Source organism: Emydura macquarii, unplaced genomic scaffold (assembly GCF_026122565.2).
Source record: "Emydura macquarii macquarii isolate MOO-44397 ecotype Brisbane River unplaced genomic scaffold, CSIRO-AGI_Emac_v2 contig_2676, whole genome shotgun sequence".
NCBI classification, from domain to species: Eukaryota; Metazoa; Chordata; order Testudines; family Chelidae; genus Emydura; species Emydura macquarii.
Window position 1 is genome coordinate 49104443 of NW_027132813.1, and position 25842 is coordinate 49130284.

Consider the following 25842-nt stretch of genomic DNA (forward strand, 5'->3'; position numbering starts at 1 on the left):
CACGCTGCAGCACCCTAGGTCATTGCAAACCCAGCTGGCTGTATTTCTAATCATCAAACCCCCCATTTCGATGACCTGTCTCCTCCTAATAACTGGGGTTCCCCTTCCCCGGAGAGGTATCTTCAGTGCAAGGCCATGCCGTGACATCATCTGGAAGGAGGGTCCCAACTGATTGGCCTGTTCTCCTCCGCTCCAGTCTGATGTTCTCCTTTCCTGAGACTTCCATCCCCTTCAACAGCACAGAGGCTGCCAGTCTGCGGGTGGGACCATTCGCCTGTGTCCCAGAAAGTCTCCTCTACGTACCTCTTGGTCTCCCTTAGCGTCTCCAATTCAGCCACTCTGGTCTCAAGAGCCAGTACTCCACCTTGGAGGGCAATGAGTTGCTTGCACTGAATGCATATGTACACCCCCTGCCCATAAGGCAGGTAGTTGCATTCAGTGCAATAAACTCAATAGCCTCCATTCTGCTGCTGGACTTCTGCCTGCATTATTTTTATTCTTGTGGGGAGGGGGAAGGGATGTTGGTATTTTGGGGTGGCTTATTGGCTCAAGCGTAGAGTATGTTTGTTAGGTGAATCTGCCTCTCAAACTCCCTTGCAAAATTCCCCCATTTGCCACTCCTGTTCGCAAGTTGGGTTGCAAATACGCTAGCGCTTCTCTGGGCCTCTCTCCTCCCACTTCACACCCTCTTTCACGCTGTCCTCTCCACATGGAAGGTCTCGAATTTGACCCACCGAGAGCTTCTCTGTCCTAAACTGCTGCTTCCAGAGAGCCTTTCACACCGTTATCCAACCCAGCATGCCTCACCTGGCCTGCAGCACGCCTCACCTGGCCTGCAGCACGCCTCACCTGGCCTGCAGCACTGCACCACGGCATGCATATGCTTATCTGACATTGCACTCTCTTCGGGACAGGGAATGGTCTGGGTTTGTCAGCACCGTGTATACTGATGGTGTGAAGGCTGGGACTATCAGACAGACCAGAACAGCTAAATCACCAGTCAGGAGAGCAGCCTCCTCTTTTCCTGCCATCATCTTAAAAGAGGTCTCTGGAGAAAGGAGCCTGAGTTAGGGTACCCAGCTCCAGGACTCGGGTGCCTGCCTCCCTAAGGCACCTTTGAAAAACAATAAATTTGAGATCCCAAGCCAGATGTCTTGCAAAGCCCATTTTAAAGAGGCTGCTTGTCTTCTGCGAGCAGACGAAGAAGTCCAGTGAAATAGGACCCACATCTCTGGCTAATCAAGGTGAAGCAGGCCAGGCCCAGGGCCCAGCAGTCACCATGCCAACGTGCTGCCCGTTTCGAAGCCACTTTCCCTTTCAAACCCCTCCCAGAGTTATTCTGCAAATCGAGGACTTGTCTGTTCTAAGCCGTTCTTTGGCTTCTACAGGCTCAGGAGCCAGGGAACCTTGCCTCTCACCTGGCCAGCGAGTTTAGCAAGGCAGACAGTCGATTAACACACAGACACAAGGTTTCCTTTATGCTTTGCGAAACCGTGAATGACTGAGGAGTTCCGCCCTCACGCAAAGAAACCCCCTCACTATGTTCAGTACACAAACGGCTCTGCCCACGAGCTTAGCCACACGCAAAGTCCCAACGCTTAGTCCCACCTTAGTCCCGCTTGTCTTCAAATGCCAAATTTGACATTAAGACAAACCCCCAGGACAAAGCCTGGCTGTCTGCAGGGAGAGGAGTGGGCAGTGCCCTGTGTGTCTTCTGACACCCATGCTTTCATTTAGCTGCTTCTTCTAAACCCTAATTAATTCCCCTGCCATTATCAGCCATTCAGAGACACTAGAGGTGCTGAAAAACTCAGAAGGAGAGACTCTTCTACACAACCCTCCCTACATTTCAAGTCAGGAATGGATCCACCCATTCACTAGGCATATACCACCTAAAGTGTTCCCAAGACGGGAAGGAAGGGTGCGGCTAGCGCACTGGACTAAAGCTCTGGAGATTCCTGGCTCTGACTGGCTTTAGTTTCCTTCCCCTCCCCCCTAAACAAAATGACCAACACTTACTGCTTCAACTTCTTTCGTGTAGTTCTGGCGTTCTGAACTGGCAGTCGCCAAGTGATTTTCCAGCTGTGCTTCCAGAAGAGAGGTATATTGCTTCAGCTGATTAAAACAAGGAAAGCACAGTGATTTGACTGGTAACGATACAGGAGTTCATCTGTTTGCATATCTGGCATCTCTAGAACAGTCAGACCAATTCTCCCAACCTACCCCAGGAGGGGTTTAGAAGAAATTATAATCCCATCTCTCTTGGCAACATTAAAGGGAAATTCTGGGGATGCAGCAGAGATTAGTACTCCAAAAGGAAAGGCCACATGAGGATGTCCATACCTGATCTGTGTCCTGAAGCTCTGCCCTCAACTTCTCCACAGCCTGTTCAAGAGATTGCACTTGGACTTGTGACTAAGCCAAGCGTTGACCCCAAAAAGAATAAAAATAAATAAATAAAAAGTTAGTAAAAGTATTTCCAAGCTTGGGCTCTCCTCTAAAACTTCTCTTACAAACAACTAAAAATGACACCGGGGCAGGAGAGGGGGAGGCAGGTCATGCTGTATACTCTCTGAGGGAGGGACCATTTGTTGTATTTGTACAGCGCCTGGCACCACTGGCTCCTGATTCAGGAACAGGGCCTTTAGATGCTACCGCATTACAAACAGCATTCAAAGGAGGAGGATGGAACAGTCACCCCTGCAAACTAGGCCAAGGATCTGAGAGTCAAGCTGGGGTCATCCCTTCTAATGGGTCACCATTCAAGTCAACAGAATGTTTTCTCTTGATGGCATGTGATGGGGGAAAAAACTTGGTTTTTTTATGGAATTGAAATTTTTGCTGAAGAATCCAAAGAAATCTGAAGTATTTGGTTTTAAACTGAAGGTTTTTGAAGTGTGGGTTTTTCAATGAAAATCTCAAAGGAAAATTAAAACAAAAAACCTTCAATTTTTGTTTTTCAGAAGGAAAAAGTCATTTCCTGACCAACTCTAGTCACCAACCATGACAAATGTTTTGGCTGTATTATGCTTAGCTACATCCATGCAACCTCACCGACTTCACATTACATACATGGGCAAGACAAAACAGAATATGGCCAGCAGAATCTCGATTTCATGCACTACCAAAGGAAAGAAGCCAGCTTCTCTCAAAACTCTGGCGTTCACAGGAGTGGAAATTACACACACCCCTATTTATTTGATACAGACAGTGCAAAACAAGATTCTAATTTTTATTTTTTTTAAATAGGGACATTTTAAATCCCTTTATAATTTAGTCTGACCAGGCAGGTTCTCATAAACACCCCCTAATCAGGAATCAGCAACACCCCTTCATTCCCACATTCACTAAAGGTTTATCCTTTTAATAGGACAGCCTCTTGCTCAGCCTTTATGCACCATTCTGCTCAGTATCTCTTGTCTGCAGCAAGTCAGACAGCTGGAGAGGATCGCGCTCGCTGCTGGTGGCTTAGATGTGGCTCCTTCGTGAAATGTACCAGTGTACGCTCCAATGCCAGCCTCAGTCCAGACTTGCAGAGATAGTCAATTTCCTCTAAAGCAAGGAGTCCAGGAAGTTGCATGGAAAAACAATCCAGCAAAGAGTGCCGTGTACTCCACTCCGCTCCGCCACAGCCAGCTCTTTGAACATGGACCTTCAGAAAGATCAGAGGATTCTAAAGGCTTTCCAGACTCCATTGGATGGAGTGGAGGGGCTGGAGTTTGATTCCTGATGCAGGAGAGACTGAGCTTGAATGTGGATGTTGTATGGTAAGTAAGGGAATGTTGTCATCACCTCACGAGTCAGAATTCATGCATCAGGATCTCAGGGCAGGAAAAGCTTATACAAAGGGCATCTTCCCATCTCACCTTCCAGAGTGCAGACATGCACACATACCACTTTCTTTGCCCTCTGCAATACTGTATCGCCCTGTGCTTTAACTTCATTTCAGAAGATTGTTTTGTTTTGGGTTTTTTTGCACAGAGTTCAACTACTTTAAAAGACCCTAGTCTTTTCAAGATGTGCATAATCCCTAGCGAGGGACCTCTAAAGCCCTTGTGTCTCAGACTGAAGCCAGAAGGGATCATTACGATCCCCTTGTTATGTGTAGCGTTAGATGTGTCAACAGCCCATTTGTTCCCAGCAGATATAGGCAGCCAGCACACCAAGGACTCCTGCTCAAACACACACACACACGAGAATCTTTAGGATGCACCTTTTGAAATTCCTCTTCAGACACCTTTAGCTTCGCTTTCCACACCTGCTCCTCCTCCTCCACGCTCTTCTGCAGGTCTTTGAGCATTCGTTCCTGCCAGAGAAGGGACAGATGTGTGAGGCTGGGCAGAGCAAGCTTTCCCCAGCACCAGAGCACTCAGGGAGGCATTCAAGTTGCTGTTGAAGCAGGAAGTTATGGGCTTGGGCCAGCTCCCACTGAAATCAACAGGAGTCAGCTTGGCTTCTAGGTTCTTCAGAGAAGCAGCCTCCTGCTGGATTCAGCTCTGAACGGTCTGCAAAGCTACAGGAGGTAAGGACCCACCACCATGGTGAAACTGCTAGGCATGTTCTCATATTGTATTGAGCGCCTGATAATGGGTGTATGGGAAACTGAGGCAAAGAGGGAGGAAATGACTTGCCCAAGCTCACAGTAGGTCAGCGTCAGTAGGAATAGAAACCAGGTCCCCCAACTCTTAGGGCTTGTCTTCACGTATAGTGGCACAGCTACAGTGCTTTAGAGCTTCTCCCGTCGGTGTAATTAATCCACCTCCTAGAGAGGCGGTAGCTCTATTGATGGGAGAAGCTCTCTCATCTACATAAACACTGTCTACACAGGAGGTTAGGTCAATATAACTACATCACTCAGGGGTGTGGATTTTTTCACACCCCTGAGTGATGGAGTTATGCCTCTATAGATCTGCAGTGTCTGCTGGTGCCTTACCCACTACACCACACTGCCTCTTCTTGCTCATAACCCCCATGTTACCAGGATGTTCTCTGACCAGGGTGGGTAGAGCAGTAGAATTTCAAAGGCAGTTCTACCGTAAATACTAAGAAATAAGAATGCCAGATGTAATCGGACAGTGAAACCAACAAAACAGAGATGAATATTTTTAAACCAAGCTATGCAAAAGCCTCCAAAACAAGTGCTGCAAGATTCACATGCTTCAAATCTGCACAATGTCTTCAGAGACTACAGGCATGGTTTGGCTGTTATGAAGTTCAGTTAGCTTCATACGTGGCAAGAAACGTGGAGTGGTACTTTTAATGAAGAGGAGAAACGGCATGAATGGTTTAACCTACCGTCTCAGCAAGAATAGTTCTGTACTGCTCACATTCTGCTTGTAAAGTGCTCTGCGCCTCCTCTGCTTCTTTTAATTTAAGTGCTGAATCCTGAAAGAAAAAGGAGTTTTATTCTCCTCCCGCCCTTCAACAGCTGTTGCTAGATTTGATGTTTGGCTGTGGCTACTAAGCCTCACACCCCATACCCACAGAAAGCAAGATGTTTGGGGCCTGGCTGGCCAGTGTTTGAAAGTTCACTTACAAGACATTCTGTTTTAGTCGCCTGCTGCTTTAGCATTTCCAGACTCTTCTCCTTAAACTCTTGTAGCCACGCCTCATAAGCCTGACGTTTGAACAAATAAAAACAGTGTCAGTGGGTCGGTCACATTCCTTCATTGAGCAGACGCAGTTGTGCCAATGTTCACCTTCCAACAGTATGAGAAGGTTAGCACCTACCTGTTGTGAAGCTACAGTGATCTGTGGAAAGAGAGAAAGCAGCGTCTGCTTTGTCTGCGTCTGAATGACACTAAGCTGCTGCTCCGACTCTTCCTGAAAGAGGGAACATACGTTTCCATGAGCTAAAATTAAGTTAGCACCTTCTCGCTAGGCCAGACAGATCCCAGCTGTTCTAGTTTCACTGAGGTCAATGGCATTATGCTGATTTATACAAAGTTGACAGCCTGGCCCTCACTGTGCAGTTGATACATCACTGTGGAAGAGGGAAAGGAAGAAAGCCAAAACAATAACTTGCGCAAATCTCCATGAGGCTAATCAAGCAAGAACGGAGGAGTCAAGTTCCCATTCTGAGATGCCTGTATGTACTTCAGATTATTTCAGCTCCATTGGCAGTCACGTCTTTGTAGGAGTCAGAAGTGCGGAAATACTGAAGGGCTGTTTGCGCCATTTTCCTTTCATTGTAGCATTTACTGAATGTTACAACACGACCACATGGCCACACCGTCACTGTGGATATGCCACCGTGAACCATTCTCAATATTTAGAGAGGAAAAACACCAACACCTCTGTACAAAGTTTGCATCCAAAGAACTCACTGGCTCAAGTTATGGGAGACGGTTGTTTAAAAGTTAATTTCAGGGTATTTGACTGTAGCACTCAACAGTTTCTCTGCACTGTTCCTTCATCATGGGCAGAACTTGCAGGATCAAGCCCCAAGATTACACAATTGTGATCAAGTTTTACTGAACGGGCTTGACGGGATTAACACGCACAGAATAATCACAGGTGTCAAATAGAATCGGTGCAATTACAGAGACTAACAGGCCCCTAAATTCCGCAGCAGCAACCTGGCAGCAGAATCAGCTCCAAAGAACAGCCCCCTTTTGTTCCTGACAAAAGCAAGACTCACCTTTGCTTTTGTGGAAGAAAGCAGCTTTTCTTTATTTGCTTTCTCAGCGGACGCCAAAGCTTCCATTGCCTTCCAGTTCTTCTTGCGAAGATCCTGTTGGGACAGGTGCACGGAGGAATAAGCCTGCCATGGAGACCACCACCAGGTTTGCTTAGCATGACTTCCCTTCCCACTATTTGAAGTTATGGAGCCACATCACAGAGGTGGAAACCAGATTTTGCTTAGACTCCTAAATCCTGAGATACACCCTCCACGTACATACCCATATGCATGGTTTCTCCACCAGGTAAGTTCCCACAGTGGTCCAATACCTTAAGGTGATCAGGTACGAGTCTCATTATTTGCAGTCACAGAACACCGAGTCTCCCGGCAAGGTGGGAAGGAAGAGGGCCATTAGCCAATGGACCTCATCAGTATTTCCATTACCAGTGGCTAGGAGCGTCCCCTAAAGAGGGCACCTGGTAAGGGGAAGGCTCCACAACATTGCTACTGCTGCCTTGGAAGGAAGGGCAAAGGGTGTGCAGGAAGAATGCCGCACAGCAGAGACAGGGTAAGAAAGCCCTCCAGGAAGCCTGCTTAAGATCCAGCTTCCCCTGCTCTAGTGGTTGACCCGTGTCTGCTGTCAACTCCAGCCCCTGTTCCTAGCATTGCATGGGATGGAGAGGGTCCACGGGCCCACAGAAGCAGCTCGGCTAGCTGGAATCCCTTCCTCACCCCCACCCAGCCGGAGGGCGGCCAGGCCAAGACTGCAGTTTCGTTTCTTCCTCTGTCAGACTCCTCCCCTTCCTGAAGATTTAGCTTTTTGCTACTTGGGAGTGAGACAGCGTCTCTCCTAACTACAGCACAGGAGTGCCAACGCCACCCCGACAGTAGCCTAGATGTCTAGGATAGAAGCTAGCATCCCTTGGGGCACAGAGAAGTTGAGCCATTGACTTGCCCAAAGCTACAATGTAAACATTAGCAGGCAACTTCTAGAACCCAATTTTTGGTCCAGTGCAAATAAGGGTTTTGCTCAGTCACTCACATCATTTTTAGTTTTCTGCTGTTCGATATTCTCTCTCAGCTCCATAGCTTCCTTTTCCAATGAGGAGACCTGGTCAGCCTTCTCTTGAAGTCTGAAATGGAGCAAGATGGAGAGTGTTTGAAGCGGTGCTCTTCTCCTAGGCAAAGAGCTTTCAGCGGTCATGATCTAATTCCCCTCACATCCCAGAGCGCTAACAGAATAGTTCTGTAGTGCCAAGAGCCCCTGCAGACACCAGTGACATGCAGCCAGACTGTGCCAGCAGCAACATGCACCAGTGCGTTTCAGGTTCTCCATTTTAAAATAAAACTGAAACAAAGAACTTTCCCCAGAGGGGACTTCAGGTAGATTTTTTGGGAGGACAGAATACCATTGCCTAAGTTCAAACCAGTTTGCTTAGTACAGTTAACCATACTGTTTCCCTTGTGTAGTCAACTAATTAGACAGGAGAAACCAACCAGCCGGATCTTCAAAATGGCAACAGGAAAGGAAAACAAGAGTGCAATCTGCCAAGCCATGAACTCTGTAGGTTGCGACGCAGGACTTGAAACTGCTCTTAATTCTGTCTGAAATTGAAGATTTTTCAAAAATGGCTACTGAGAATTAAGGGCCCAAATGTTCAGAAACGACTAGTTTCTTGGGTGCCTTGGTTTCTGTCCATCAGCTTGGTATCTTTAAGGGACCTGGTTTTCCCAGCAGCATCAAGCACCCACAGTCAGGGTGTCAACAGGGCCACCCAAAAACTGAAGCACTCAAATCACGAGTCACTTCTGAAAGTTTTGGGCCGAGGAACCTAAGGCTGTATGGAGAAGCTCAGGTAAGTGATCGGTGTCACGAAGCATTGAGTGGTAGCAGCTCCCACTGTGGTCAGCCAATGGGTATTTGTGGGCCAAAAACCTATCTGAAAAGTCACGCCTATTTAAATGGCTAATTTGATTTAGCACAGCACTTTTTAAATGTCAGCCTACACTTCAAATTGACACTTTGCCTTCAAATAATCTCTGCCATCCAATCAGAATAAAGACTTCGGCCTGTAAAGACCCACTTAAATCCAAATGAATCGCGTAAGCCCTGCAATTGCGATGTCTTCCCCTGTAGCCATGCATATAGTGTTATGACATACCGGGTACCAGAATGCTGTCACAAGGAGCACTGTTCCAAGATCTTAAGCCTGCCATGAGTTAAGTGAACCTTAAAAATTCATTAATTCAGGGAGTTACCAGGTTCCCGAATACAAGGTTTTTCAGGAAGCTGGCAACTGGTTTTAATTTTTTCTTTTTTTTTTTTTTTTAAAAGAGGATGTTGATAAATTGCTCTGACTGGCAGACAAACAAACTGCATTTCGATTGACACACAAAAATTGGCCTCTACTGCAACCTCTCTCAAAAATGGGAAGCGTTTACTTTACAACTGACCAGCAGTTGTTCTAGGCCAGTGTTTGAATCATTTACACTGTCTGTGCCTGCCAGAAAAGTCACTTCGAGCGTTCGACCTCATGATTTAACTTTGCCTTCTAGCGACAGCAGATCGGGTGCCCTTGCCCCAACAGCGTCAGCACATTAATAGCTCACAGGAAAGTTGAGAGGAAAGGAATCCCAGCCCTTACTCTTTTGTTGCAGCCTTTTAGCACACAGACAGAGATTACCACCAGAGATTCATCAGTCTTACCTTAACTGCAGCTGCGTCACCTCTGCTTCATTAGCTACCTGAAAATTAGACAGAGGTTGCCTTTATTTCATGCCTTATAAACACAGCACATGACAGGCCTCCCATCTCCAGTACATTCCTAGGGCATGCAATTCTAGAAGCCAGCCTTCATCCCAGGCCTGCTCTCCCTTTCAGATGTAGGGACCAGCGCCTTGGAGCTAGGATGTTAGAAGAGCCTCTGACCTGCAAGTCTTTGTCCTTTTCCATTTCCCTCGTGTGGTCTGCCTCGAGAAGTGCTTCGATGGATTTGATTCTCTCAGTGAGCTGCTCATTTTCAGAACTGGCTTCTAGCAGCTTCACTTTGAGGGTGTTCAGCTCCTCCGATTTACTTTTAATCTCGGTTTCACAGGACAGCAGCTTGGCTTCAAACTCTGGCAGAGATCGGTGGGCAGAGGGGAAGGAGACAAGTTAGAGGTGCACAAAGTCAAAGAGGGAGAGAGAACCCAGACTCCTAGTGCGAAATTCAGCCCTGTGCTGGGCAGACAGGTAAAGAACACGTGCAGAGAGATTAGGTGCTGTGGATGGTGATTTGCAGAAGAATGCTTGCGTTACACTGTAGCTGTCACTTCAGCGAGAGGGTAACTGATTTTCGACAACATGGTTGGCCAAAAAACACCCACCCCAAGCACCTGCTTTGTCCTGCAAGCCCCTGTGTGCGATACAGCAGGGAGCACGGGCTTGTTTTCCTCTAGCACAAGGGGGGTGGAGGATACACCATGCTAAAAGTTGTGCCCGCTGAAGGGCACAGACTACAGGTGAAGGAGAGGCATGTAAGATCTGGGCTTATATGCAATCCCCAACATGCAGGCAGCTACCTACTTGCCTCTCCCACTCGACTGCCGTTCTGAAGCAGGAGCTGTGACTCCACTTAAAGCATCAAGTTCACCAGCGCTTCAGCTTTGAGAGTCAGATCCTAAGCACAACCCCCTCTGCCAGGCAGGACGGAGCCCTCAGAGAGGCTAGAACTGTGAACTTCATATGCCCTTCAGCGTATTCGTTATCGCTAGAGCAGCTGCCCCTCTCTTTACTGCCCCACCTGAGATCCTATTTGTATTTGCCCACAAGAGCCCAGTCGGTCCCACTCCACGACTGAGCCTGCACTTCTGCTCTCAGCATTTCACCCAAGTGATCACCATCAGATTTTCCCAGCTCCCACTGCACCTCTGGGAAAGGGGCACAAGCCGAAATGCAGAGACAGAGACCTGCTCTTCGCAGATACAGAAAGGGACGCGATAACATTTGCCAAGCTAAGGCTGCTAGAAGGCATGATTAGCACTCCAGTCACAGTGTGCACACGCCTGGGCATCTCTGCAGCGTCCTCTCACCCGCAACGCTCTGCTGCTGTCCCTTCGCCTTTTCTGTGTCTGTCAGAAGGTTCTTGTAGCTGGTTTGGGATTTGCGGAGCTCTTCGCTGACTTCATCCAGCCTCTTCTGCAGCGTCACCTCCGTTTCTTTTTGCGAAGTCTGCATGAAGGAAATAAAGGGGGAAAATAAGAAGCAAGTGGTGGACACTAAGGCCGGTCTGGAGAGAGCAGCCCCTCTGCATGTCTGCCAGTTCCAGCTCCATCTGCGAGCAGGGGTTTGAATCCCAGGCTTCCCCCAGCGTTCTCCATGCAGGAAGTGTCCACACGCATAGTGCTCAGATCAGAGGTAGACTAATCCCTCAGCGGTCTCATTCTTCCCTCAGCTGGCAGCAAAGTCGTTCTGTGCATAACCCACCTTCTTCCCCAGTTTTGGGCCGTGCTTGTTTCCGTATATTCCTAGGGCAGATTTTTGTATTGGGCATGCGGTTTCCAACACTGCACAAGCCAGGTAGTTAGGGATGCAAGTGCGTCTAGCCCAGTGGTTCCCAACCTTTTTGGCTTGAGGGCCACAGATATCATTTTTACAACCCTGAAGAGCCACCAGTCTTGGCCAGCAGCCCCTCCCCACCCCGCCCCCACTGCAGCCAGAGGGAAAGAGTTTAGCGAGGAGGATCTCCCGTCCCCCTGGCTGCAGCAGAGAAACCATGCGCTCTGCCTGGGTCCCTAGGCAGTGGCTCCCTTCTGCAGCCAGGGGAATGGGAGATCAGTGCTCGTCTCCCTCTGGTGCCAGCAGGGACCCAGCGCCTAGGGACCCAGGCAGAGCCCTTCACCATGCTCCCTGCTACAGCCAAGGGGACGGGAGAACTGATCTCCCATCCCCTTGGCTGCAGCAAGGAGCCTGCAGCGCCAACGCACTCCGCCTCAGTACTTAGGCACCGGCTCCCTTCTGCAGCCAGTGGAAGGGGAGCCACAGGCCACTCTGAAAGACCCCACGGGCCACAAGTTGGGAACCACTGATCTAGCCATTCGTGCACTACGATGGTAATTCCACGTACAAGTTACGTGCACACAGTTTGCACATCTGATATTTAAGGGCTGGTCCCAAAAAAAAAATCTTATTGAAGGATTTTTTTGTTGGGAAGATTTAAGATTCTCCGATGATGTGACTGGAACTGTTTGTGTGTTTTGAAGGAGAAGGTCTTTTTCAGCGAAGGGGAAAAAGAAAATTCTCTTTTCAAAGCAATGTGTCACTCTTCCTCCTCCCCCCCTCCCCCTAAAAAAAATGCAATTCTTTAGGAAATTCTCATTCCGAAAAGTTACAAAGACACCTAGAATAGTTCTCAAATGGGGGAAGAACTTAACTGCCCCAGGCCATGGATTAGTAGCATCTCTAAAGCTGAAGTCAGTAAGCACAAGCCAACAGAGAATAAATGGTTCTACAAGCAAGGAAGTCAAGAAATTTTCCACTCTAGTTTTGAGCCAAATCACTCCTTAGTCCCCAGGCTTCAACCACACCCAGAGTCCGCTCCACAAACCAAAGTCGTCAACGCAGGAAAGCGATGCTCGTATAAGCCAAGGTGTTTAAATGGCTATCGTTATCCCAGCATGACTGTCCACACATCAGGGGCGGGGAGGGAAGAGACTCTGCTCAGTTTAGCTTAGATCACTTGGGAAGGAATTTATGCTCAATCAAAAAGCCACTCTTATACCAGAACAACAGCATCCACCTGAGGGGTGGGGGGGAGCTTTGCTCTCTGGGTTCTGCCCCAGGATGGCTTGCGGGTGTTAGTTAAAAAAAATAAGGCCAGTGCAGATCTGGGATGGAAGATTGACATGCTGCTCAGAGCCGCCCGCTAAGCCTCGTCCAGGTGAGATGAGACCAGTGCTTGCTGGGTGCTAGGAAGCATTCAGAAGAACGGGTGGAAGCAGTTTCCCTGCTCCTGGGAACATGCTTGTCTCTTGACAGAAAGGCTCACAGACCTTGGGCTTGAGGGGCTCCGCCACCGCCCCTAGGTTCGCCGAGGGCCGCAGGGGCAGCCTTATGTCATTTACAGCCAGGAGGCCCTCTGAGGGTTTCATTCCTTCATGCCAACAAACTGCCTGGGGGAGGTGACAGACCCCTGTAATGAGCCACTTTTAAAGTCCACCCCAAAGCTCCAGCTGGCACAGGACACGGTTGGGATAGGGAGTGCGGCCCGTGCAGAAATCTCTGCCCTGCATTCCCATTGGCTTCTGTGCTGGGGGCAGTTTGAGGCGGTGGAAGAACAGTTAGGCTTTCCTAGCCTGGGATCGGTCTGTTTCGGCACCCGTGTCTCATGCTCTACCCAGTCACCTCAGTTACTGTGCTCTTGCTGCACCGTTCTGACCGCTTCAGGAGTTGGGGCAGGGGTCCCCTGGAAGGGCATTTGCTCCCTACGTTAGGGGGGGTCCCGCTTATTTTGTGAAGCTGAAGCACTCGGCCGCTACAGCATTTAGCCAGTTAGGAACAGAGTTACGCTATGTGCTATTATGGTTAAGTGTGTTTGCCCCAGTGGAATTTTCTGGGCGATTTGGCCGGAGTACAATCCTTCCAGATCAAGAAGTGGCAGAAGTGGAGAATACGCTGGCCAGCCCTTCCTGGAGACGCAAGAGCAAAGAATGTGATGATCAAGCTAAAAGAGAAACACTATTAATAATTTCTCCTCCCGTACCCTCGGTCAGATAAGAGCCCCCAGTGAGGATAAAGTTATGGTGATGTGTGGCCAACACTCCCTTCCATCTGTCCCGTTCCTACAGCTATCTGTAGGGAGGCAGATTTTAAAAAAACATTTCTCAAATTCTGAAAGCTTTTCAGAGGGGTGACTACGTTGTACAACACACAAGCTTAGCTGAGATATTGGGCAACACTTTTAAAAGTTCCTAAGTCACTTGAGTTTGATCCAGTCTCCAAGACACACACACACACACAAGTTCACAACTAGCTACTTCCTCTATAAAGACATCCTGATTTAAGGCTACGTGGTGACCGAGATTATTCACTTTGAAATATTTCTGTTAGGCACCCACTATTTCATGAACATTAACAGATGCAGCATGTAGGAAGAGTTGTAGGCCAGTGCTACATGTCAAGAGGCCTGCGTTTGTCTGGTAGCTGTCTGGCCCCAGCTTGCCTGAGCCCCAAGGGTCACATCAGTGTAGGTCCTTCCTGAGACTTGACCCTTTTCCCCAGTTGCATTCATCGTTCTGTGACCCTATAAGCACACAGGTCAGCTTAAGTGCACGTGCTTTGTACACAGTCCATGCACTACTGTGTCATGGGAGGGGCATATTCTGAACTGGGAGCTATCAAAGATGACAAACCACATCTCAGTAGAGAGAAAGGAGTTTAGAGCAGGGGGGGGGGCGTTAAGGTTTCTGTGAGCGATGGAACATGAGACGCGTCTCCACTGCCATGGAGTTGGGATTTCCTGATGTTGCTGAACATGTGCCAACATCATCTCAGGAGATAGTGGCGGCTAGCCACCTCTTTAGGATGTATGGCCTAACTTCCTCATGTCATCTGTGTGTTTGAGGAAGAAGCAATATGTCAAGTCTCCCATTTAATTAAACTACAGCACGAGCATCAATATTTTTTACTACAAGGTGCTGTATATTACAGAGTTCAGAGGTTGTGCACCATGTATCCATGGACACCCAGCGCTGCAGCATTTGAGCACCTCCCAAGCGGGAACAAAACAAGCCATCAAAAATAAAAATCCCACCACCAACCCAAAAAAAAAAAAAAAATCCCGTGCTCCAACAGTAACGAAAAGCCAGCTCTCTTACCTATCTGCGGGTAAACAAACTAACAGAGCAGTGGTCGAGAGAGTGCAAGGTCCCTGTTGTGTGAGCATTCGGTGCATTTCATATCACGAACCCCCTCACACTCGAGATACGCTGTCAATACGTTTCAGAGTTAAACGATTTTTATGACGCTCCTGTTATCAAGCAGATGGCAATCGTTTTTCTGGAGAACCAAAGTGTGTCACTTTGATCTCCTCTGTGCTGCTGCAGCACTTGGCAGTGGCATAGCTGGATCGGACATTTACATGGTTGCAAATATGCAGAGTGATTTTAAAAAGCAAACAAGAGCATAGGCAGGGTTATAAACCCTCATGCTTCAAGGGGTGAGCCAGCTTCCGGAAGGGGAGGGGGGGGGGGAAGATCAGGATGAAATTTTCCATGGGGGCAGATTATCTCCCAACTGCCTCTGCAGGGCTTCCTGCACCTTCCCCTGAGGCATCTGGTGCTGGCCACTGTCTAAGGTGCGATACAAGAATAGGAAAAAAAAAATCAAAAAAAAAATCACTGGTCTGGTTCAGTACGGTTGTCTTTCTGGTGGCAGAGAAGAAGCTGCAGAGGATGAAGATATTTTTTTCCTTTGTAATCTCATGCTTTGTACAGCCCTTTGAAATTCTATCATTGATGCAATATGACCAGCTTGTAAGTGTATGCCCGACAGGCTAACAAGGGGGTGAGGAGAGGGGATGTGAAGAGGCAGATGGGAGGGGACTAGGCCAAAGATGATACTCTTTTATATAAAGAAGCCTTTACCAATTCATAGTCTAAATATTCCATGTTATTAGCTAGTCGTTTGGCCACGAGAGCTGGGCAGGAAACCGTTCCCCATCCTGCACAAACCTGCTGTAGTGAAAAAATGTTTCTGTTCACAAATGTGACAAAAATCAAAGTCACACATTTTCCATGAGCTGAAAATCCAAAACGATCATTTCAGTGGAAGTGTTTTGTTTTGCTTCTGGTCAGTTTAAAAAAAAAAAAAAAAAAAAAAAAAAAAAAAAAAAAGCTTAAATTTCAAGCCAGCTGTTTTGAACCAAAAATATTTCCATTTCTAAAATGTTGAAATGTAACAATGTTGGGACAGTCTCTGCCTACCACCTTAGGTGAAAAGAAAGAAAATTCATCAACAAACCCAACCCTTTCCCACAAAGTTTCCGTTTTGACTAATCAGTATTTTGAATAAAAGACATTTCATCAAAAAATCCACCACCAGCATTAAATGGAATAGCACCCACTGCCTCCCAACCTAATTGTATAGCACCTGGCGTAACAGGCTCCAAGGCAGCAAGAAACAGCTTCTAAAAAACATAGGTTCTAAACAGATAATGCCATTTTTCACCTACATTTTATCCCCATTTTACTGAGGGGAAATTAAGGCATGGAGCTTTACATGACTTGCTCAGAGTCAAACAGCCAGACCTCCAGAGTCCCAGTCCAACGCCTAACTACAAGACCATCCTTCCTCTATGTAAACAGTGGCTCCAATAAAAAGATAGCTACTTCAAAGAAGAAAGCCATATGACTAGCAGAAAAAAAAAAGAATAAAAGCAGTGTTTTGCTGGCACAGTGCTGACCTGTAGCTGGTTGATTTGTTTTTCATATGCAGCAGCCTTTATCTCCAAGTTCTTTTTCTGTTGCTCCTCCTGCTGCAGCGTCTCAGATTTTTCAGACAGCTCTTTCGTTAGTTTACTGCATTCTTGCCGCAGCTTGGCTAGTTCAGCATTTTGCCTGGACAGACAGACAAAACAGTTACGTTTGTGTATGGACTCCATCTATTCCAAATCATTGGGACTGGAGTTCTCTCATCTGCCTCAATCCTACACTTAACACACATTTTTACCACATTACTTAAGATGCAAATATTTAGAGATGTGTCATTTTCCTGCTTCCCCAACTGTGTAATTTCCTTCTTTAGCAAGAAGAGGCATAATGAAGACTTTGTAAAAGTTAATAATCACCTTTTCAAAGGATGGTCTTTCATTCTTATGATGTAAAAAAATCAGAGGATTTATGCTTTCAGATATAAAAAGGAAATTTGGAGTCGAGTCAATTATTTTAAAGCTTTTATATAAAACAAAAATATTCAATGATCTCTTATTTTATCTACATGTGTTTAATATGCACTGGCTAGTTCTTGCTTCTCTATTGTATCTCGGCCTTCTCTCATTCTACAGGCAAAGAAAAAAAATGTTGAGTTTTTTAAAACCGAACCAGGAGGTACAAAATTTTCCATCAATCATGTATACAATGTTATTTTAAATCAGGGTAGATAATTAACTAGGGTAGAGGTTAGATCTAAGGTAGATAGACACTGCAGAGCAAAGAGTGAAACTGAACAGTATCATTTACATGCACTAAACAAGACACCTATGGTTTGCTGAGTTAATGGTGCCTTTTGGACTTGAACTCTGTGAAACTATAAAGCTACAAAATGATCCAAGTTCAATCACTAATATTCATAAGCCCTCAAACACAAAGAGCCTCATCACAATTCCTGAGTCATGAGCATGTTAGTCTTCTCAGGTGGCAGCTAACCTGAATTTTGAAATTTACTGGAGAAGGAGTTGATGATATTTAAGTGCCAATGTTATGGAGTTCAGCTCAATTCAAGTCATGGTTAGGTCAGATGAAGTTCTACTGTTTACATCACAAGTTATTGTGAATTAGCAGTTTGCTCCAGAATGGCAGGGTGCAGGAAGACAAGGATTTTGCAATACATCAGTAATAAAGGTTGGAAAAAGGGTTCCCGCCCACAGAAGATTGAAGGGGTTAAATAAAAAAAAAAATAAAAAAAAAAATGAATGTTTAGATTCTGAAATGCTGCCCTGGTGCCCCACAGGAGCTGTAATTTGGGCACGTCAGACTTGCAGTCTCCTCTATCAGCCTCAGACTCCACAACCTTACTTCTTGCCAATGGGAGGCTGTGCATCAGCCTCTACAGGAGAATGGGAGTAGGGGCACCTGAACTACAACTCCCATAAAGCACCACAGTGGCCATGTGCTTTTCCAGCTGAAAACCTTGAGAACCTCCCCACCAAACCCCATCCACAAAAAAAAAAAAAAACACCCACAAACCACCAACCAAAGTCTTCTGCAGAAAAAGCAGACACCTTTCTCAAGAAAACTGAGTCATATAAAAAAAAAAAAAAAAAAAAAAACCCCAATTGTCAAAAGACAGATTCAACAGAAAGTTTGCAACCAGCTCTACTTGCCAGAGAAGCAGGGAAGCTTGCAAGGGCCTTATTTCTTCCATGGGCCCTGGATGAGCCTGCGCTGGTTGGTGGGTTGTTTGTTTTGTATGGGAGGCAAGAGGGGGAAGACACTGTAGAAAAACTACCCTGAATGACCCAGGTCTGTGTCTGATGTCTGTGCATTCACCAAAGTGCCTTTTCTTACTTGCTTTCAGTCTGGCTTGTGGCTTGGTTTAGAGCATCCCGCAGGATCGAGTTCTCTTGCTGCAAGCGAGCAAGCTGCGTGTTGGGACCATTCTCCAGCTGTTCTTGAAGAGTCCGAATCTGGAAGAGCAAGGTTGTCAGTACAGGCTTATGCCTCCCATGGTGTGCAGGCTCAGGGGCCCAGCATGTGGGGCCCAAGACTACAGCAACAATTTTCCTTTCAAGTCACACACAAAAATCATGATTTCTTTTCCCCTTGTATGTTGTAGCAAAAGCCTGGCTTTCTATAGGCATGCCCTCCCCCAAGCATCCTGCCCTCTTAAAGGAGGCCTCCCTTTTTATTGCATATTTTACCATATTGGTTCTAACCAAATAAAGAGTCCAAAATAAAAAGTGAGAGAGAAAGGAGGAGGACATATCCCCATGACCAAGAAGGCACTGAGTGGGGGGAAATCCTGTGAAAAAAATCTAAATCTTAGGCCATTCTTGTGAGATCTTTTTACCTCTCCTCCTCCCCGAAACCTACCCCAATTAGTTAAGTTCGGAAGGGTATTTGGGAGGGGGAGGGTGGTGGATGGGGAAATAAGATGCCACTTTCTGCAGCTTCAAAAAAGTGTTTATAAAAATATAGTTACTTTTCTATTAATCCTAAAATCCAAGAGTGAGCTCCAGTGGTATTTCATTAGAAGTACAGCTGTGGGAAACACTCAGCCATTAAAGCCACTCACACTAAGCCCAGGATAAAACGTGATCACAGCCTTAGCCAGGCTGAGGTGGCCGAGTTGGGATCCCTTTGGGGTTTTGAATTAAGTTTACCTGGAGACGTATAGTAAATTATGCCCTGCAACCAATCTCTGCTCCCAGCGCTATCAGAGTTCAGATTAAGTCTACCAGGAGTCTGTGTTTTGAAGCATAAATGAGTCTTCTACCTTTCCTTGCAGCTGCTGGGTTTCGTTCACATGATCCTGGTAACTAGCCTGCATGCGCGCTTGCACAGCGGTAATCTCTTGTTCACGTGCCAATATTTGCTCTTTCAACTTGGTTTCAACAGCGACTGTCTTCATCTTCTCGGCTGCAAGCTCCTTCAAGAAGAGGAGACGCTTTTAATTTTCAGCAACATATTTTTTTTAAAAAAACAAACAAACCTCACAATCTAAAACACTTGAGCGTTCAGCGATTTTATAGCCAGATGACATAGCATGGAACAGCATTAGCTAGCATCGTTGATCTGAATTATTCAACTCCAACAAAATCTTACATTTGTTTCTTTATTTTATTTTATTTTTTTGGAGTTCTGTGGACACTGGATAACACTATTGTTCAACATTAGATCAGCTAAAAGAGAGGAATAAGACATCCTAGAGTTTTTCCAAATCAATAACCCTTCTATTACACTCTCACACACACACGTCCGTCCAAGTGGGAAAGCAACACCAGAAGGCAGAACCACTGTTCATTAGTTGTTTTGATGTCCCATTACACTATTCTGCACAGTTAACCCACAAGCAAATTTATGACACCAGCCAGGACAGGATTAGAGTGTGTTTGCAGAGAGGGCAGCTAATGAAGGACAAGAGAGAAGAATTGCTGCTCTGTGTAATTTCTGGAGTCTCACATACACACCACTTATTAAATGAGGTCCATATCATGGCTTGGCCTGCAAAGGGGCATAAGGGCTTGTTTATTGCATTTCAGCTTTAAATTAGAGCAGAAGGCGTTGAAGTTTGGTTCCAGAGTGCAAAATGGTAGAGGATAGTGTGCCGTCAGAGGAATACCTAACTTCGCAGCATTGGGTTGCCTCCAGTGAAGACAATGCATTGAAATTTTCGTGTTCACTATTTACAAGGAGAGGAAAAGAATCTCTACGATGAAAATGGATAGAAATTTGTTCAGTTCTTTCTGCCCTCCTCTCTCTTATGGCCAATAACTGGCTTTGCTATTACTTAGCAATTTTTGGAGCCTAGGAGAGGTGACTAGTTTTGACCTGTTCTGGTCCCCCTTGACTGCACAGCCTTGAAAAATATTTGCAATCAAAAGTCAACACTAGAATTTTAGATCTTGGCTGGATTTTGGAGGGGGGCTTCCATACCTACTCAAAAATAGTCCAATTTAACCAAACAAACAACTAATTTCTCTTTAAAATGCATCCTCCTTCCAGTGAAGAGCAGCCAGGATGTGCTGAGCAGTTTTACACCGAGCATGCCTGAAGCTGCCTTGATCCACTGAATTCTGCAGAATTCTCCCCTAAACCATGAAAGCAACGTTTGTGGGAATTTTACAGAAGGCATTTTTCTGGCTACCCATAGCTCTGTGAGCATGTTACAGACTTCCACAGTGAGCTCTTTCGGACAGGGATCATCTTGTTCTCTGTACAGCGCCTCGCACAGTCCATGACTGGGGTTCCCTAGGTGCTACTACTGTTCAGTTAATAAACATGCCTTTTATAGGATCAGCATCACATCAGAAAAGAGCTCTTTGGGGTAAAATGAAGAGTTTTATATAGCAGACAGCTAGGATTTGAGAGCCCACTGAGAAATATTGGCAGAAGAGGAGCATGTTGGATAGACACTTTAGCCTGCATGATGGAGGAAGCTAACGTGACCAGTACAGGGAGTTCAGGAGACCACATTGTACTCACCTTAGTAAGCTCCCTCAGTTTGTTTTTGGCAACAGATGCATCTTCTTGTTCAGTAGCAAGTTGCTTCTCTCTCTCTTCCAACTGACGTTTCAGAGTAGTAACCGGGTCCCCTTTCTGAGTTGCCTGTGAAGAAGAGACCAATGTTATTTGTAATCTCTTCTTCGGCCAGGACCGGAAAGATTAGAGGAATTCTAAACTGCCAAGGGCAAGAGGAGAGAAGCAAATTCAATAAGAATGCAAAACACTTGGGTGGAGAGAGCATGCAGGTGGTGGTTTCTGACCAACTCTAGCTTAATCCCATCACATGGGGAAGGGCATTTCCCACTGCAAAGGGCAAGCAGCTGAGCGCCGGGCATGGGATTGCAAGCTAGCATGCCAACACAGCGTTTCCCCGCCTTCCAGAAGGCTAGTCATTTGGACAGCCACACAGAACAGTCAAGCAACAACAAAAACACAGAGCCAGATCGTGGGCTGGGCAAAACTCCACTGAAGTCACCAGCAGAGAAGAGTTCTAGACTGCCCTCCATACACCCTGGATTTTAAGGGTATGGACTGTGGAAGGCTGGCACCAAGATGCTACTAGGCAAGCATTAACAAAACCTAGCTCGGTCACGCACTTTTCATCAGTAGATATCAAGGCACTTCACGAAGGAGGTCAGTAGCATTATCCCCATTTTGCAGATGAGGACAGACACAAAGAGGGGAAGTGACTTGCCCAACAGCACCCAGCAAAGCAGTTGCTGGGCTGAGAAACAGTATCCAGGACTCCTGAATCCCAGTCTGGTGCCCTGTCCACTAGACTGCACTGCCTCCCCTCGCTCAGCATTCTCTCTCAGCTGATCCCAAACCGATGGAGTTTCTTCCTTTAATCCCTGCATGCAATGCTAGGGTGTGCTCTCACTGGAGAGACAGGGTCTACAGATATGAGGAGTTCTAACAGTTTGGTTCCACAGCACGGCAAGGAACAAAACCCTGTATTTTCAGCCCAGTGAGGTACACAGGCCAATGCAGGAGTCCCCACAAGACTTCTGACACCCAAGGACATAACAAGCAGGCTTTAACACGATATAACCCTGGAAGACAGAGCCTCCCTTATTAAATTTAGGGAACAGATTGGTGCTTTGAGGACCCAACTATTGCCATTGCTGAGGGAACACGCTCTCTTCTGACTTCAAGGGCATTTTACAAAAAGGGAGAATTCTGCAAAATTGATTTAAACTCATGGAAGATGAGTGCCTTCTATCCGAACAGTGGCCAGATCCTCAACTGGTGTAAATCACCACAGCTTAATTCTTTACTCCCGTTGCGGATGTGGCCCTCTACATCTTCTGGTGGCGTTCCACAACGCATCAGAATTTCACACGTACTAAATGTGAAGCTAAAGAAGAACGACATGGTGTTCCGGTTGGTTCTCGCTTCGGCACACGGAAATAAGTGATTAAGCTTTTTGTAACTAGAGTTACAGTACCGTTTGCCAGGTGTCCTGAACACCTGCTTTATCGGTCAGGATCTCGATGAGCTGCTGAGCCTCTCCCTCGCTGAAAACCATACTGCTAATGGTGGAAACCAAAGTCTTGTATGGGAGATAGAAGGGACCATCAGGATCTGCAGGAACTAGAGAGGGAAAAGTGAGAGATTTACATAAATCATTGAATTATCCACTGCCGTACACTAGGGGGTTCTCACATGTATATTTGTACAGGTTTAGTTAAACTGGTGCAAGTCCCTGTGCAGACATATTTTGGTTTAAGAGCCTCTTATTTCACTAGCTGAAACCTGTTCCTAAATTGATTTAAGCTAAACCAAAATAAGTCTGTCTTAAATTAATTCAGTACCCATGCAGCAGCATTTTGGATGGGTTTAACTAAAAGATTTTTTTCATTAAAAAAAATCACTTCATGTTCTAGTGCACAATTAGTAACAAGACTTTGACAGCACATGCAGTTCTTAACCTACTATGAAACTGGTTCACGAGGCTATTCATACACCATAGATATTATCTTATAGCACAAAGTAATAAAGTCATTTCTGGTATATTGTCTTCTTCCTTATTAACACATTTATTTAGTTAAAACCTCACAGACCACAATTTTATAAAGTGAAGTTTAATAGACTAGAGCTGAATGAATTCTGGGCACACCCAATCTAGGTTAGTTTTAGTTCCATACTACAGCCCTGATCAAAGCTTAATCATTTAGAAACCGTCAGGACATCAGCATCTTCAGCTCATCTTCACATAGTGAGCGGTGAGGCCACAGAGCATGGGACATCTGCCGATATAGTCTTGTTTTCCAGAGTGCTGGAAGTTCACAAAAATGCTATCATCTCCAGCAATTACTAGTGCAAGATTCTCCAAATGTAGCATAAATGGAGGAGAAACTACATAGTTGTGAAAAATGCCATTTCTCAAGACTCATCTTTTGGAATGGCATCACCTCCAGATTCAGCAGTTTCTGTAGGGCTGCAACAAATTGTACAATAATGTTGTGACAAGAGCTCTACAGTTAGTTTAGATGGTGGAGGAAATCATATAGATTTTATAGATCTTTAAGTGGTTTGGACTCTAATTGAGCTAGATTAAGGTAACTAGTATTGCCAAGGCCTCTTGTATTCTGCAGAAAACTACATCTAAAGTTCTGTAGCAGTTTCATATAAATCTCAGGAACAGAGGTTTTCAGTGGGTCAACGAGGATCCCGGATGACACGGTCAGAGTGGAATCCACAGTGTTAGGTTCGTATTTTATGTTACCCCAAAGTTTCGGTGTGTACCTCACGGATTGTCTATACATGAGAAGTTATTCCAGAATAAGATAGGGTGTACATTTAAAGCACAACAGTTACTCCGGAAGAACTCCCCATGTAGACACTCTTATTTTGGAATAGCTATTCCATTCAGTTCCCCCATGTGAACGGACCTCAGCCTATCTGCTTTATGTTTCAGAACCATTAAGACAGGAGGCAGTTCATACCTTGCATCACCGCACAGGTTTACACTCCATTCACATTTTCTAAGTTCAGTACAACCATGAGAACTAGATTCTGGCGTGCATGTGACCACCACCAGGGGAAATATGGCTCTTGTTCATCCCCACAGTGGCTGATCCCCATTAAAACGGTGGGTCTCAGACTGCTTCCAATTAGCTGCCTTGGTCCTTCAGTTTTAGGTCCTGGGTTCAAACCACATTTCTGACTCAAGCAGGGTTAGTGCCACAGGAATCTCCAGGGAATACAGTAGGCCCTGCTTATTGCTTCAATTTGTTGGTATTGCGCCCCCACCAAACACACCCCCAGACAAAGAGTTGACTCATTGAACTTTGTCTGCCTTCGCTTCATTCTGCAAGTGCAAGCGTCTAACGTATCTGGCAAGCAAGGCTGAATGTGGCCTCAAGCTTTACCCGACAGATCAAGGGTTTTTTGGCTTGATATTTTGTTTATGTCGTTTGATCAAACTAAGGGCTTACACTAAGAATTAAAACACCACCGTTTGTCTTGCTGGAAAAGAATTTGAGATTGTTTCTTTATACAGTATGGCAGCAAACAGCTTGGGATCAAAGTATTAAATCACGGCAAAGTTATGTCACCACCCAGAACCCTTTTATAAGGAGAGGGACTGCAGAACTACAGTAACTGTATGGCAATAGCTTCGTGTGTGTGTGTGTGTGTGTGTGTGTGTGTTGGGGGGGGGGGTGGGGGAGGGAAATCTAAAAGAAATTCCGGAGTGCACTAGCCCAAAGGGTGAGACTTGTGCCAGGCACAATTTCATCTCAAGTCTACAGAGCAGGCGAAGAGTAGCTATTTGAAGTCATGCTGACGTTGGTGCCTTGTAATCTAAATTACCGGGCACCTGAAACAAAAGGCTAAAGTTAGCTTCAGCAAAGTATTTGCCAGGTCAGAATAAAGTATATACAATTACAAGACTCTCTGCACTCTGGGGTAGCCACCAGGCACAGATCCCCAAGTGGCAGACTAAAAGAGGCTCCAAACTTGACCACTTTCCCCACCCTGCTAGCTGCTTTAAGCCTAAGGACTAGTTAGCCTCGGGGCATGGCCCTTTCTCCTCTTGAGGGCTGGAGCTTGCAACCCGAGCAAAGAGTTGGACAGACTAACAAGGTGCCGGAGACAGCAGGCGTGCTCGTAAGAGCACATCAACACAGATGTGAACTCACACCAGGTTTGCCAGCTCATTTCCCCACCCCAGGACCTTGGAACTGTTCAGATGCAGGGGGATGTGCAGGCTGGGGCAACTGTGCACCCTGCACTCCGGGGCCTATGCTGGCTGGAAAGCTGTGCTGCTTCCGTGCTGGGCCGGCAAGGAGCTCCTGTTCAGGCCAGGCTGTCGGGCAGCATTTACTGCTGGCTGATGTTCAAGGAAAACAGCTGGGACACGAGGTGGGCGCACCATGCCCAGAGCCTTCCTGGTGAAGAGGCTGTGCTGGCAAGAAGCAGGGCTTCTCGATCAGCCTAGGGCCCTGGTGCTGGCACTCAAGAGGTGGGGGGAGCTGCCGCATCCCCCTGGCTTGAAGTGGTTTCCATCAGACACAGGGTTTACTGCTGGGTTCAGTGGCTCTCAGCACCCCCCACTACACACATTGTCCCAGCCCCCTTGCGCTCCGGTGCAGGTGGCGGGTGCTCAGAAAAGTCGTACGTCAAGCAGCCCATGGAGGTCGAAGAGGGCGAGGCCCATGCCTCCTAGTTTGACCCAATTTAATCACTGCTTCCAAATGGGTGTGTCGCATACATAGAGGACGTAGCTGCCTTTAACGGTGTCACATCGGGCAGGAAATTTTTCACAGCACTGAGCGATGTAGCTAAGTCAGCCTAAGCGTTGGGTGCAGACCAGGCTTAAGTGACCTGCCCAAGGTTCCACAAGAAACCTGTGGCACAGTAGGGACTTGAACCCAGGTTTTAAGTCTTATGCTAGTGCACTGTGCCATCCTCCTTCCATCCCCATCTTTCCCCCAAGCTTTAAGTTTAACTAGAAATAAAATGATAATAATACCAAAAACAACTTGTCTGCTCTGACTGAATAGCCATCGAAAGCCCGTAGCACCCCTTCTTCCCATTGCACGACAGACACTAAAGTAGTGACAGTTCTCTATCCTCCCTGCTTTGCTTCACAGCCAATTAGGCAGCAATCAGTGAAGCTCTGGCCACTTCCAACTCTTTCACTTTCCGTTTCGCTTAATGAAGCATAGCTGGCAATGCGTGGAATTCTTCTTTAACACGGTATGGGAAAGAAAGGGGTCCCGTCCACCTTCTGTCTGTTTGGATCCTCTTACTAGCTGCTACTACTTCTAGCAAGCATCCTAGTCTGAGCTTTA

The 25842-nt window shown here is 46.4% G+C and overlaps 1 protein-coding gene across 5 annotated transcripts in view; it reads right to left on the bottom strand.

Moving 5' to 3' along the window:
• The window catches only part of RRBP1 (ribosome binding protein 1), a 52529-nt gene that overhangs the window by 12236 nt on the left and 14451 nt on the right, over window positions 1-25842 (bottom strand). For all 5 annotated transcript variants that reach the window (XM_067565353.1, XM_067565355.1, XM_067565354.1 and 2 more), the window contains exons 3-18: window positions 21990-22135; window positions 20522-20644; window positions 18813-18965; window positions 17885-18003; window positions 16063-16216; window positions 10694-10832; window positions 9552-9739; window positions 9330-9367; window positions 7665-7755; window positions 6641-6733; window positions 5731-5823; window positions 5537-5617; window positions 5296-5385; window positions 4214-4306; window positions 2344-2415; window positions 2020-2115 (exon numbers count right to left, since the gene is read on the bottom strand). In XM_067565353.1, coding sequence (XP_067421454.1) covers window positions 2020-2115; window positions 2344-2415; window positions 4214-4306; window positions 5296-5385; window positions 5537-5617; window positions 5731-5823; window positions 6641-6733; window positions 7665-7755; window positions 9330-9367; window positions 9552-9739; window positions 10694-10832; window positions 16063-16216; window positions 17885-18003; window positions 18813-18965; window positions 20522-20644; window positions 21990-22135 — 1769 coding nt within the window. The remainder of the gene's footprint in view (window positions 1-2019; window positions 2116-2343; window positions 2416-4213; window positions 4307-5295; window positions 5386-5536; window positions 5618-5730; window positions 5824-6640; window positions 6734-7664; window positions 7756-9329; window positions 9368-9551; window positions 9740-10693; window positions 10833-16062; window positions 16217-17884; window positions 18004-18812; window positions 18966-20521; window positions 20645-21989; window positions 22136-25842) is intronic.